The sequence below is a fragment of the Clarias gariepinus genome, chromosome 20 (assembly GCF_024256425.1).
Source record: "Clarias gariepinus isolate MV-2021 ecotype Netherlands chromosome 20, CGAR_prim_01v2, whole genome shotgun sequence".
Lineage (NCBI taxonomy): Eukaryota > Metazoa > Chordata > Actinopteri > Siluriformes > Clariidae > Clarias > Clarias gariepinus.
The window spans coordinates 17,824,248-17,837,739 of record NC_071119.1 but is presented as its reverse complement, the minus strand read 5'-3'; the positions used below and the strand labels follow the sequence as shown (position 1 = coordinate 17,837,739).

General features: G+C 38.1%; 1 protein-coding gene across 1 annotated transcript; it reads right to left on the bottom strand.

The window, feature by feature from the left end:
• On the bottom strand, window positions 1–8,477 carry LOC128508575 (astrocytic phosphoprotein PEA-15). Its single transcript, XM_053479943.1, has 4 exons — window positions 8,301–8,477; window positions 2,365–2,539; window positions 2,041–2,196; window positions 1–237 (listed from the first exon to the last, which is right to left on the bottom strand). The coding sequence occupies exons 1-4, from the start codon at window positions 8,475–8,477 to the stop codon at window positions 173–175; spliced, it is 573 nt and encodes a 190-aa protein (XP_053335918.1). The 3' UTR covers window positions 1–172.
• Window positions 8,478–13,492: the final 5,015 nt, after the last annotated feature.

The window sequence follows — 13,492 nt, the reverse complement described above, 5'->3', positions numbered from 1 at the left end:
TTCAGAATGTGGCTATGGAGCATTTGTGAATCCGATTGGCTGTTGAGCTGTTTTCGTGGCTGCTTGGGTGGTGAGTGAATGGGACAACGCGGGGTTGAATAGATGGAAGCTGAAGACGATTTGACAAGGTGGAGTGCCATGGACAAAGAAGAAATGGTCACAAACTTCAACCTCAGACTTTCTTGGGAGGAGGGGCCAACTTGATGATCTCATCTTCTGAAGGCTGGCGAATGATATCTGTAAAAAATAAGAACGTAAACAAAAATATATATATATATATATTTTTTTACACGCATTTTGGTTAATATGGGGTCAAAAATCACAGTGTAACACAATATTTTTCTATGGTCTACCACTTTCAGTGAAGTTCCTCTACTCTTGAAGTGTGCAGGCCACTCTAAACATGTCAAGTGACTCATTGCAGCATCGCTGTGACGTTTCATACAGAATTTCTCGTTGTTGTAACTTGCTGATTTGACTATACACTATGCCTATGTTTTATGTTCTGATATGTCGTTGTTGTCGCACTGTCACTTTGTTGTTGCTCGTTTTGCACATTTGCACGTGCACTTTATGTTGTTGTCTGTTGTCTGGGAAAAAAAAACAAAAAAAACCTGTAGATAGTCTTTTTAATTAGTTTTTTTGTTAATTTATGTTGTAATTTATGTTAGGAATATCTGTCTTGTCTCTGCTAGCCAGCTAACTAGGCCTCCTAGCTAGCTAGTTTAGCTTCTCTGTTAATTTATGTTGTAAGTTTATGTTGCATGTAGCACCTTGGTCCTGGAGGAACGTTGTTTCGTTTCACTGTGTACTAACTCTATATGGTTGAAGTGACAATAAAGCCTACTTGAACTTGAACTTGAACTTGTTGCAATGGCAGAAATGCAATGTTAGATACAATTTCTGGAAGTTTGACTGACTTCACATTGCCCTCAGCCCTGGCCTGTCCATGTCCCTGCTGATAAATAGCATCCCCATTGTATATACTGTTTGATATTTCCACCACCAAGCCTCAATAAGGGGATGATGCTCTTATGGTGATGAGCAGTGTCAGATGTCTCCTAAACTTTATTGCTTCACGTAATCTCCAGTTGTGGCTTTTATCCAATGTTGCCTTTCATCTTGCCATGCTTTATGATTTACTACAAGGTGGTATTAAAAGGTTTCAAGATTAACTCTGTTTACAAGCTTACTCATGTCCTCACCCAGACACCTTAAACCTTGGGAGTAGAAATCGTTATTAATGGTCTGGCCCCTGGGGACAAATTCTTGATGCACAATTGTTTAAAAAGACAATGAGCGTGCACTTGGTGGAGCTGTGGACCCGCCTCTCCTTTTTCTGTCAGGGAGATGATGGGCTCTTTCACTGTGAAGACTGTTGCTTTGTCTCAGAGTTGTACACATGCACCCAAGTTTTGTTATCGTTTATGATCCTCAACATAAAGGATGGGTCATCCACCACACTCTGACGAGGTTCTTGGAAGACTTTGATGCAATGTTCCTTCACAACGCATGTTTAGATTGCCTGGACTGTTTCATATGACACACCGAGAATGGCAGCAATGTTGTGGATTGTTCTCCGGCAATAATCAAAGACAAGTTGCCAAATGGTTTCAACATTTTCAGGGGTTGAGCTTGTTAAAGGTCATACTGATCACACTCGCCGTCTTCCAATGATGTTCTTCTAACATCTCATTGCAGTATCGCTGCAGTTGAAGACTGGTGCTCCTTGTGAATGTGCGTGCAGCTTTGTGCTGCCATCTGTTGACGTGTCTTGAAACTAGTCTTGAAACTTTTTGATACTACCTCATATTCCTTAAAACTTTTGTTTTTATTTTGTTTTTGAAAGATTCAACTACTGAATATTACTAAATTCTTCAACCATTACCGACTTGGCTGTATTATCACACCCCTAAGTAGCATCCAGTGGCTTCCCTAATGCAACACTAAGTGCCTACCATCACCTAGTAGTAGAAAAGCCATAGTCTGGTGGTAATAAAAAAAAAGGATTTTAAAAGAAAAACATAAAAATATTGGTACCCTTGTATTTCTTGGCTGATGGGATTCGTGTGAGTTTAGTGTCAATTTCATCATCTTCTGAGATCTTCAGCACAGTCGTACGGTACTCGATGACCCGGGTCAAAAGATCAGGCCGTCGCGAGATCTCAAAGATGTGCTCGATGTATGAGAGGTTATCTGCCGTGAACACAAACGCATAAGGGAACTGTATACGAACAAACAAACAAAAATTTCCAAGAATCTAATAAAAACAAACCTTACTGAAAATGAAAACAAATAAAGACTTTACAGTTTATAACACCTAAATAATTAAAAGCTGTTATTCCCACACATCCATTCTCTCACCCTGAGCTAGCTTGTCATTTTTTTCCAAGTAACTGAACCACTCTTTGGAGGATGTAATGGAGTTGCTCTGGTCTTCAGGGATGTCCTCTTTGCAGGCTGACTTCAGCTGCTCCAGATCCTCGTTAGTGATGTTCTCGCACAAGTCACTCAGCAAAGAGCTGTATTCTGACATGATCTGAAAGAAAGGAAATGGGATAGAAATATTTTTTAAAAATTGCATGTTAGCATTAAGTTTGAAGCTCTGGAGTCTGATCTATTTGAGCAAATATACAGATAGGGAAGTGAGAGAGGACTGAAAAGCTCCCTCATCAATCTTTTAAAATAGACATGAAGCCAGCATGTAAATCACACTAGCCCTGCTAGGTAGTCAAGTAGGATTATGGGTAATGTAGGAAACTTGGATTGGCTTTAAGCTGCTCCCATTGAGGGGTCAAGACAGTGGATCACCCGGTTTTACACCCTACCAGTTTATCCAGGCTTGGGACCGGCTCTGCATCTCCATTGGGCTAGGGTTTGGGGACATTGGGTGGGAACTGCACCCACATGACAGATGAGACACCTACCACTAAGAAACCACTGCATAGGAACCTGTTAAATGCTGTTAACAAAAGAAGTTTAAGATAAAGTCAACCAAGAAGTTTATTGCTAAATAATCTTCGTTGCCCCCTCCAAGTTCTGTTAATTGGTGTTTCCAAATTGCCCGTAGTGTGTGTATATGATGGATTCGCACCCTGTCCACGCCGATCCTTAAGTCTCCTGGGATAGGCTCCAGGCCTCCTATGACCCTTTATACAAGATAAAGCATTATAGACGATGAAATGATGACGCATTACAGGCAAATTTATCATCTAATATAGGCTTCTTATGTAGAAACTTGATGAAAAACAAAACAAAAGATATAAAAAATGTTTTTAAGTTACAAAAAATGAGAAGTCCGATCATTTTGCCTTGTTTATGGCCTCATAGTGTACGACTTGCTCAGAATGACATGCAGCACTCTGACCCCCTCTAGTGGAGCTTTTATGACACTCGAAAGTGGTTGGGTAGAAACACAGAAGACGTTTGTTTTGGAAATATTTTAAAGACTGCCATTATTTTGCCATTATAACAATTGATATGACACATGTGGCCTGCTCATATGCAAGCTTGCATCTTCTGAAGGCTCCTATCCCTGGTTCTAGAGGTGTGCAAATATGCTCCTACAATGCAACAAAGTCAAACACATCCCTTAATTTTTATACTTAAACATAAAGCTCGCTTTGTATTCACAACTATGGGCATCACTATCTACCACTATTATGGTGCACTGTATGTGTTCCAAGGACACTGAGGCATCCGGTGCAAACATACACTCATAAAGAGCACGAGGCTCTGCTTGCTAAAGTGTCTCTATTGTAAATTGTAAACTTGATATGAACAACTAGTATAAAGCAGAGAGCCATGGCTGAAGTACAAGCGTAGTTAGAATACCAGGGCAGTAAAGAGCTTAAGTAAGAGTCATTCGGCTTTAACTGGCAGAAGGAGGGACTCAGGAGACTCCATGTTTCAGATAAAGAAAAAAAATGAACAGATAAACCCGAGGCTAGGAAATGGGTTCAAACAGGATTAAACAAATAAGGCAACACCATTAAAAAAAGAAATGAAACAAAAAAGAGCATCAGCATGCTTGTACAAGACCTTATTTATTTATTATAATTATTATTTAGTTATTTTCATATGTTACTACATATATTAATTACTAATACACTATGCATTCCTGAACTGAAATACAGTTTGGAGTTTGCATGTTCTCCCCATGCTTGGTGGGTTTTCTCCCACAGTCCAATGACATGTAAGTTAGGTTAATTGGCTTTCCAAAATTGCCCGTAGTGTGTGAATGCATGTGCGAATGTTGAACAGATGCCCTAGCACGGTTGTAAAATGGGAATAAACACAACAGTAATCATCATTAGCCTTTACGGTGCCTAGTTAGACTAGAGGTCCAATTTAAGGAGATTAACATCTCAACTGGGTAAATTTTGTAGAAATTACAGGATCTAAAGGAATTCAACCTAATTGTAAATTAAATAGTAATTTTTCAATATTTGGCTTCACATCATTTTTAGTCAATTACATGAAATCTATAACTCATAGACTTCGCCACGTCCTGCTTGTTCTAGTGGTAGTTTAGTGGTAGCTTTAGTAAGAGAAATGCCTGTTCAACTGGATTCAGGTTGGGTGAATGATTTGGCTGTTGCAGAACATTCCACTTGCTTGTTTTGGATTGATTTCGAAGTATGCTTCAGGTCATTGTCATTATTCTTTACACGACACTTAGTTCCGACAATCAGATTGGAGTGATGATATAGAGCGTAACAGCACTACGTACAGTACTGTATACCGGTGTTCTTATTAAAGTGGCCTGCTGTAAGTATACAAAACATGAGAGTCAGCGAAAAAACCATTTGGAGGCTGGAGATAATGTCATGCTTTACGTATATCCATCTTGTACTCCTTTCCTGAAAGGGGGTTTGTCTAGATTTGTCTATTATAGCTCTGTTTGTCCAGTGCAGCTTCATCCAAATGCAAAGAGAAAACCATGCAGATTCTCAAAGAGAGAGAGAGAGAGAGAGAGAGAGAGAGAGAGAGAGAAAGCGAGGTTAAACGGTGGCTCTTTGACAGGCCAAGCTTAAGTGGTAGGCTAAATAAAAGGTGTTTGATTGGCTTTGCAGAACAAAAGTGCTTCTGTAATGGAGGTTGGTGCTCTCCAGACACTGATAGCAGGATTGTAAATACTCCCACACACTCATTACCATAAACGTCACAGTTCATCTTTTCAATTGTGCCTTCGCTGAAAGATAGGCATGGCTTCCCCGCATAATTCACAGGTGAAAAATATGCGCAGTGCGTGCATTACATATTTAATTTTTTTTAAATTTATCTTTCTATCTGTACTTGGTCTGGGCATACCATTCTGTCTCTTTTGTGCATAAGCATGTGTGTGTGCATAAAAACAACTGGCACGGTTCCTCTTCCCCATGACTAAACTCGCTCGCTTAACTCGCCCTCCCCCCACTTTTTTTTTTTTTTTTTTACAGGGTCTGGCTAGGAGCCCCTCAATCTACAGGCTGCTCTTTTAGACTGCACATAGTGCTCTTTTAATGCTTTAGAAGCTCCAACAACTAGCGCTAAAAAAACAACAACAACACTAGACTTAATACTAACAACTGATTTACTGTACAGTATGACCATGTATGATTTATGTATGAAGGACGCTTCATCTTACTTCTAGCGTAAAACAAGAGAAGTTCAAGTTAAATTGGGACTTTTGAAGAGATTTCTGTTAAAATTATGAGACTCTTAGCCACAGTAAAACATCTGAACGGTGCAAACGTTGAAACCCATAAAGACCCACAGTGACATAGGTTTTCCCTTCTGGAAAGTTCTGGAAAGTTCTTTTCAGCTTTATGCTTGACTTGAACTCATCTAATGAACATTCTGTGGCGGTGGAGTCATGTGATAATCTGAGAATTTGTCTTAACATGACATCATTTCCCATATAGTACATGCGCTACATGCTAAGGTGCTACACAGGACAGAACTAGCTAATTGTTAAACCTTGTTTTTTGTTTAGTTCTAATGATTTAATAACATCTCATACTTTATAGTTTACCTGTTCTGACTGCATTTATTGAAAATATTTCAATATAAGCCTTGACATACTGTATTAATTGTTAGGGAAACGCCATGTGATGTCTTTCCAATAGTGTTCCATGCACATTACAGGAACTCGACCTTTCTCGGCTAGTTAATACAATCCTGACCTCGCTACATGCGATTTTCATATGTTTGGTCCATTAAAGGAGTTCCTGGGAGGCTAACGTTTTAGATCTGAAGCAGGCAGTCTGATCATGGCTCTGGTGTACTTCTTCTAAGAAAACTTTCTACCTTGATGCTATCCAAGCACCAGTGAAAGGTCGGGATAAGTGTGTTAGTGTATCTGGGATTATGTAGAGAATTAAAGCTAGTTTTTACTCTCATAACGGTGTTATACTGTTATTCTACGCAATCAAAAGTCTTGGTTTGACTTGAACACCCCTTGTATTAACCAGACCAAAAGTGGAAGGAAAATGATAATTAGAGACATTGTCTCTAAATAAATGTAGATAAAGTTAAAGCTGCAGGAACAGCTTCAGTACTTTGGAGTTTTGCTATTTTTATGGCACGACAAGCTGTATTTATGTCTTCATATGAGAGCAAAGAAAAAGGTTGGTAAATGAATGACGGTTTGTAGCTGTTTAAAGTAAAAGATAAATGGGACATAATTATAGACACGGTGATGTGACACAGCCTGATGTGATAAAGACTACTTTTATGACCTGCAGGTTGATTAGCTTCCTAGTGATACTGTACTGTATATCACACCGGTCATCCTCAATAAAGACAGTTTTATAGTTATTATATATTTATGCATCCCACTTTTTATACATGCACAGTAATTAATAAGGAATGTGGAAAGTCTGAGAAACAAGTTTGTTCTTTTATCAGCATGCTTTTACTATGTATTGGATATAAGGGCTTATATCGTGTCCTGTCTTGTTGTTTCTTCTATAGAACCATTAACATATTAGATATAAGTCTATTATACATTATGTCTAAGAGGGTCGATATAAAGTGGGCCTAAAATAGAACCTTGTGGGAAAATGTATTCTACATTTAAGGTTTTAAAGGATGCCAATTTACTCAATGCTGATTCAGTTTTACAGTCTGAAGCATCCTAAAAGCTGACTGAAATATACACCGATCAGCCATTTTCACATTTTAACATTAATCATCAATTATGTACCAATAAACTGAGGACAGGATAAAGGCTCACCCATGGCCACGGGGCCCAAATGCCAGCCTGTCTGGACCAGTCCACAGAAAAGCCAGTGCAGCGCAAATCACTGAAAAAAGTCAATGCACCAGAACACACACACCCCACAGTGTGGCAGGCAAAAAAGCCCAAGACCCGGCCTTAAAATTTTCCCGATCCCAATCCAATTGAGCAGTCACTAAATGTACCGAATAAAATAAGTCTGAGGCCGCCCTACCCCACCCCGCATCCGACAGCACATGTTCATGGCTCTTCTCCATGCATGTGAAACAAAAGGAGCTCTACGAAAAAGTGCTAAACAATACAGAGAAACATTTTGAAATATAAAATACAAGCATAAAATCATCGTTTTCAGTTACTAAAATAAAATTTGTAATAATTCAGCTTGAATTGGCTAGTAAACGTATGGACACTGCAACTGAGCTTTTCAATTGTTTCTAACAAAAGACCCGCAAAAGCTTCATCTGTCTTCATCTTCCTTTTGATCCCGCCCATTTATAAATACACTGCGTGAATGTGTATGCATGTGCATGTGTGTTTGTGTGTGAGCGCGCAAATATGTGTGTACAAAAACCTAGACATGACACTACCACCGCAATGCCATTCACCCTTCACACGACTGAGATCGCCATGACAACCAGACCGAGCTTGCCTTTTAGAGACGGGAGGCTGTAACCTAGCAACAGGGCAAGAGTGTAACCCCCAACGAAGTTTCCCGCTTCGCCCCTTGGACCCGGCCCTCCAGGAAGAAAAGGAGTCATAGGACAAATGACAAAGGGAGACGGAACAACTTAGTAAACGACTGAAAGGAACATAATATCGTTCACGAGATAATGGACAATGTCATTGTGGACATACACACATGCATTCACATGCACATTTATAGAGCCATGTTGGCGTTACCAGAGTATATAACACATGCATATTTGGAGCTGTGAAAAATACAAGAAAGTCTTATTTTAAATGGGTAGGAAAGAAAAAGAAGTCAAGAGACAGATCATTATCTCCTGTTTATGCCAGCAGCTGTCATTTCTTAGGTGAAATGAAAATAAAACAACATGCCGTTTGTCATATTACTTACTCTGTCTGAAAAACGTTCCACCAATGAACCACACACGCTGTGTCTCAGGAGAGCTAGTGAAGTTGATTTAAAGGAATATTTCCTATTTCCAATAGAGCTGCTTGAGATGACATCAGCAGGCTCACTATTTAGCGACTCTACAGAGTGCACTAACGCAGGCTTCAAGGCTGGAACCATGAACACACACATTTCTCTCTCTCTTGCTCTCTCTCTCCCTAATTATGCTGATTTGTTCTCATTATTCAGTGTCAATGGGCAAAATTGCTGTCAAAATTGGAACTGCATGTAACGATATTTAATTTTTTTCAGACATCTGTGATGGAAAGAAATAACAGAGAACAATATTTTTTTATTTTAGGTGCAATATGTCAATTGTAATATCTACATAATATAGCTATGGACACTACTGAGCATTTAAACCTACTGTACTGTACCACAACATCAGTTATATATAAAGGATGAAAAACCCAATGCATCCATTTCGATTCTGACACTCATCAGACAAATTTCTTCTTATTAGCAACAATCCAGGGAAATATATTGTACTGATTATTAATATTATTATTTTTAATAATAAGTGGAATATGCAGTCCAATCAATCTGCTTTTATTCATCTCCTCAAATATTGCAACAGGTTTCTGATAGCTGTTATTGGCTTAAACATGCCAAGAAACTGTAGTGAAAAGAAAAAAAGTAACCATGGCAACTCTGATTAACAAGGATTTGGCGAGCTAGATCTTACTGGCTTGATCACACACATTCAAATATATGCACAACTGTGAATCATTCCACGCCAGCAATCTGTCAGGTTGGTACCTGAAGGGCACGTTTTTTCACACATTGGGTAACTGGACACAAACAAATTGTTCTGCAAGAGCATTTGCACAGAAAAAACAGATATTTATGATAATCCTAAGAGATACAATACAAAACATTCATATTCTTAGTCAGCTTCTGAGTTTTTAAGTTAACCAGACTCACGTGAGTCATTAAAATCCAGCCCTTCCACATTAACCAAAACAGACGTTCAATTAGAAAAAAGAAAAGCCGTCCTAACAAGAACTAGAAACCGTGTGTGTGGAAGGTAGCTGACATTTTGCAGTGGGTGTGCTAGAAGATTTTGTTCATTGCTTCCTCGTCCTCAGTATGTTGTGTAGAATAAAACAGTCTAAAAGATGCTTCTTTTAAAAAGCCATGATGTAATCCTATGCAACTCATCATGCAACAAATATAAAACGTTTACACCCGGCTATTAAAATTGAAGGTGCTGGAAGGTGCAATTTTCTTCATCGTCTACGTCGAGCTAACACCTTCAGACATTTATTTGTCTGAAGCTGAAGATAAGCAGCCCTATAACATGATGTTCATCAAGGGTATGGTGTTACAGCTGGGTAATAAGCTGTCATTTATTTTTATTAGACCTAAAAGTTTGACCTTGGTCTCATCAGTCCATAAGTAATTTGTCCATTTGGCTTTACAAAATACTGGCACTGGATCGGTTCATATGTAGAGGCTTTGGCTAGTCAAGGAGCACCTGGTTTTTATTTGGGGTTAGACAGAATCACCTAATTGATGACAGGCTCATAAGTTGGAATGTGATCTAGGTTAATTCTAAGCACAGACACATGTTTGCTTTCTTTTTTTGTTTTCCACATATTTTTTGTTAGATACTTTATATCCAACTGTGGAAAAAGATCTGACATCATTTATCCTGGATTTATTCTATGATATAAAAAAACTGTAATTTTTCACCAGGGTGGGTACACTTTTTTTTATAATTACTATATTTCACTGTATTACAGTGTAATCCCCACACACACCCTTTCTTTCATCTACTCCTGTCAAAGGTCGCCACAGCGGACCATTTGATCCACACACACATTTGGCACAGATTCTACTGTATACCCTACCTAACGCAACCCTTCTTGCATGCAGTGGCTGCAGGGGTGTGACAACCCACTGACAGCAGGGATCGAACCCGGATCCTCAGATTCCTAAATTCCCCATATTCTATTAAATTGTTTTACATTTTTTTCATTCTGGCTAATTGCGGAAATTTTCTCATAAAATGTCACAAAAATGTCACCATTTGGATTTAAATAAGCAAATATTTATGAGCCTTTGATTGAATAATTAGTGCAGCGATTAATATGTTTCAACAATTCTTTCAACCTTAACTGTTTCGTAAACAACAATAAAAAAACATTAAAAACGTTACTGTGTTTCAGAAGAAAAAATTGGCCTGCATCAAGCAAAGAAAACAACTAAGGAGATACTGAAATTACTGGAATTGGGTCCAATGCATTGTAAAAACATCAAAGGATAGTGTTAAACTGTCAACTTAGTCCGTTAAAATTCTTGAACTTAATTCTTAAAATTTAAAAAATCTTTAATGCTTGGTGACCATCCATTTTATGGTAAGAACGCTAGCACCCATCATGCATAATGGTCACTGTGTTATGATCTGGGGTCGTAAATAAAATAAATAAAATGAACTTGACTGGATGATCAAGTTTTCACATCTATGGAGTTTTTCTTCCCTTCATGCCGCGACCATATTCCAGGACTCAAATAGTGAAAGAGTGTTTCTTGGACCATGAAGAATCACTTTCACACATGAATTAGTTATCACTAAACGTCTTGGAAATCATAGCATGATCTCCTGTCAACAATACAAGATCTCAGCCAAAAACGAATGCAACTGTATGATGGAAATAAATTCTATGACATGAGGTAATATGATCGAACAACATATTATTATATTATATTATATTATATTATGCAACTTATTTTATGCTGGACAGTGTATATAGAGTCTTTGGCCATTAGTTATTTTTATTTGAGCAAATCTGATTATCAGAAAATTATAAAAAAGAAAGATCATTAAGTGATGGACTGGTTAACCTAAGAGATCCATGCAATATCTATATTATATTACATTGTCTATGCAATCCTCATTATTACAGTATATTACATTGTCTATTCAAACATCATTATTATATACAGTACAAACAATTTAAATTCATTTCTATGGTGTCAGTTCTATTTCTATTACACAGTACATACTTGATTTTATACTTTTACACACTTTTGCTAACTTCCCCATATCATTTCCTCCTTAGGGAAATCCCAGTCTCCATTTTAAAGACCGCTGTAATATCTCATTAGATTAAATAAAGCAATAGCTTGTAAAGTCAAATCTCAAACAGTGCTTCCTCTCTTCGAAGTTCCAACCTACTGTATTTCTATCCTTATTTTTCAAAGATTTACATTTAATTATATTTATACGTCTAACCCAAATCCACATGAATGTTTTGGCTCCATTTTTGTTGAAACTTGAAACATTTTGCTAAATAACCCCCCCCCCCCCACAATCTTTTCCTTTTTTTAAAAAAAAATGTGAATGTGATATTTGACACGTTTCTTTATTCATCATAAAACGTAAAAACTTGCCTACACACTCACACACCATAAAAGTGACCGTTCTGTTAAGGAACGGTTTAGGAGTGTATGTTTTTATACAGCGGTGTTGAATCGTTGACTCGTGAGTGGTCAATGTGCTAATACTCCATTGTTTCTATAGTAACTGCACTAGTTCTCTGGTAACAATCACAGGGCCTTGTATGACGGATGCTCTATTTGTTCAACAAAGAAACTATTATAGTTTTTTGCAAGAAGATGTCCTGTGTCTTGTGATACATAATATGCTTTTGCAGCTTCTTTATTGCTATATTTACTTTTCTGTTTTGTAACAAACAGTTATTTGGTCATCATTCTTTTTTTCCGCCCTTCTTGAAAGCTTTTCTTTTTCATGTGTGTGTGTTTGTGCAGCCTAAAGAAAGGCCCACAAAGTCGTTACACTGGGAACTCAGCAAAGTTTTCTAACTATCGATCTCAGATAACTTCAACCTACAATTATTGATTATACAAGGGGCGTTCAAGTCAAACAGGGACTATAGATTGTGCAGAATAACAGAACAGTTATGAGAGTAAAAACTCTATTTATTTCTCTATAGAATGCCCTCCTACGCTGATACACTTATTCCAGTGCTTGGATACCATCATTGTAGAAGGTTTTTCTCAGTACGCCTGAGCCATGATAGGACTGGCTGCTCCACGGCCTCCCAGGAACTCCGCTTGGCGCGAGGTCAGGACTTTATGGGGGATGTGACAATAACTCCCTGTCGAGTTCCTGTAAAGTGCAAGGAACGTGCGATTGCAAGTAGTGTTCTATCTAAGAACGATTGTGTGTACAGTTCCTCGCAGACAGATGCGTCTCTTCTGCAAAATGACAAGTTGTTATCTGTTGATTTTCAAGGATCATTCGTTTCTCTCGCTGAACGTTCACCTGAACGACTGCAGTCACTCAATAAACATCAATCCAATGAATGGCACAAAATTCGACTCAAACCATGTAATCAACCATAACTGAAATTCAAAGCATCCTACAAATGCTAATCTACTGTATACTCTAGTAATATTTGACTGTCAATATCCATGAATACTAATGCGGGTGGGCTACATATGGGAAGTTCTTAAAAACACTGTAAACACAGCACACGTCAAAGCAGAAATAAATTTTCCGTGCAGAACATCCAAGAAGTCACAGCTGTGCTTTCAAACACCACATGTTCAACGTGATTTAACACTACATTGATTATTAGGTTTTAAGAGGTTTACTCTCAGCCTTTAGCACATAAACGCAGTTACGATAACCACAGCTACATGTGCAATCCAGATACGCAAAATTAAAAGGCAACCACTGTGCTGATGCACGAGCAAGGAAATGTAGGCCAGCCTTTTTTTTTTTTTTCTATTTTCAGAAATCCTCAGAGCCGAATGTACAAAGTCATGGTACATCAACATCGGTGCATCTGATCCTGACACACTCGCTCATACATGCATGCATACATATAGAGGTAAAATACATATGTGTGTGTGTGTGTGTCTTTAGGGGGCCTTGTTTCCATATTTGAGATTTACTCATCTAACATCTGGTTTTCTGCATATTCTCCAGAACTGTGAAGCCAGATGTTCCTTATAACACACACACACACACACACTGCGAAATCACTTCAATCCTTTGTACACTCTTAGTCACAGATCACCTCCTGTATATACTTTGTAGCAAATATTGTATTGCTAAAACACAGAGATAAATCAAGTTATATAGCGTAGTTACACACAAACTC

Bases quoted from the DNA above. Each gene is read 5' to 3' on its own strand.
- LOC128508575 (XM_053479943.1), bottom strand. From the start codon at position 8,477: ATGGTTCCAGCCTTGAAGCCTGCGTTAGTGCACTCTGTAGAGTCGCTA. The intron at 2,540-8,300 runs GTAAGTAATATG...CCTTTCTTTCAG, and splicing joins TGGAACGTTTTTCAGACAGA to ATCATGTCAGAATACAGCTC. The intron at 238-2,040 runs GTACCAATATTT...TATTTTTTACAG, and splicing joins ATCAGCCAAGAAATACAAGG to ATATCATTCGCCAGCCTTCA.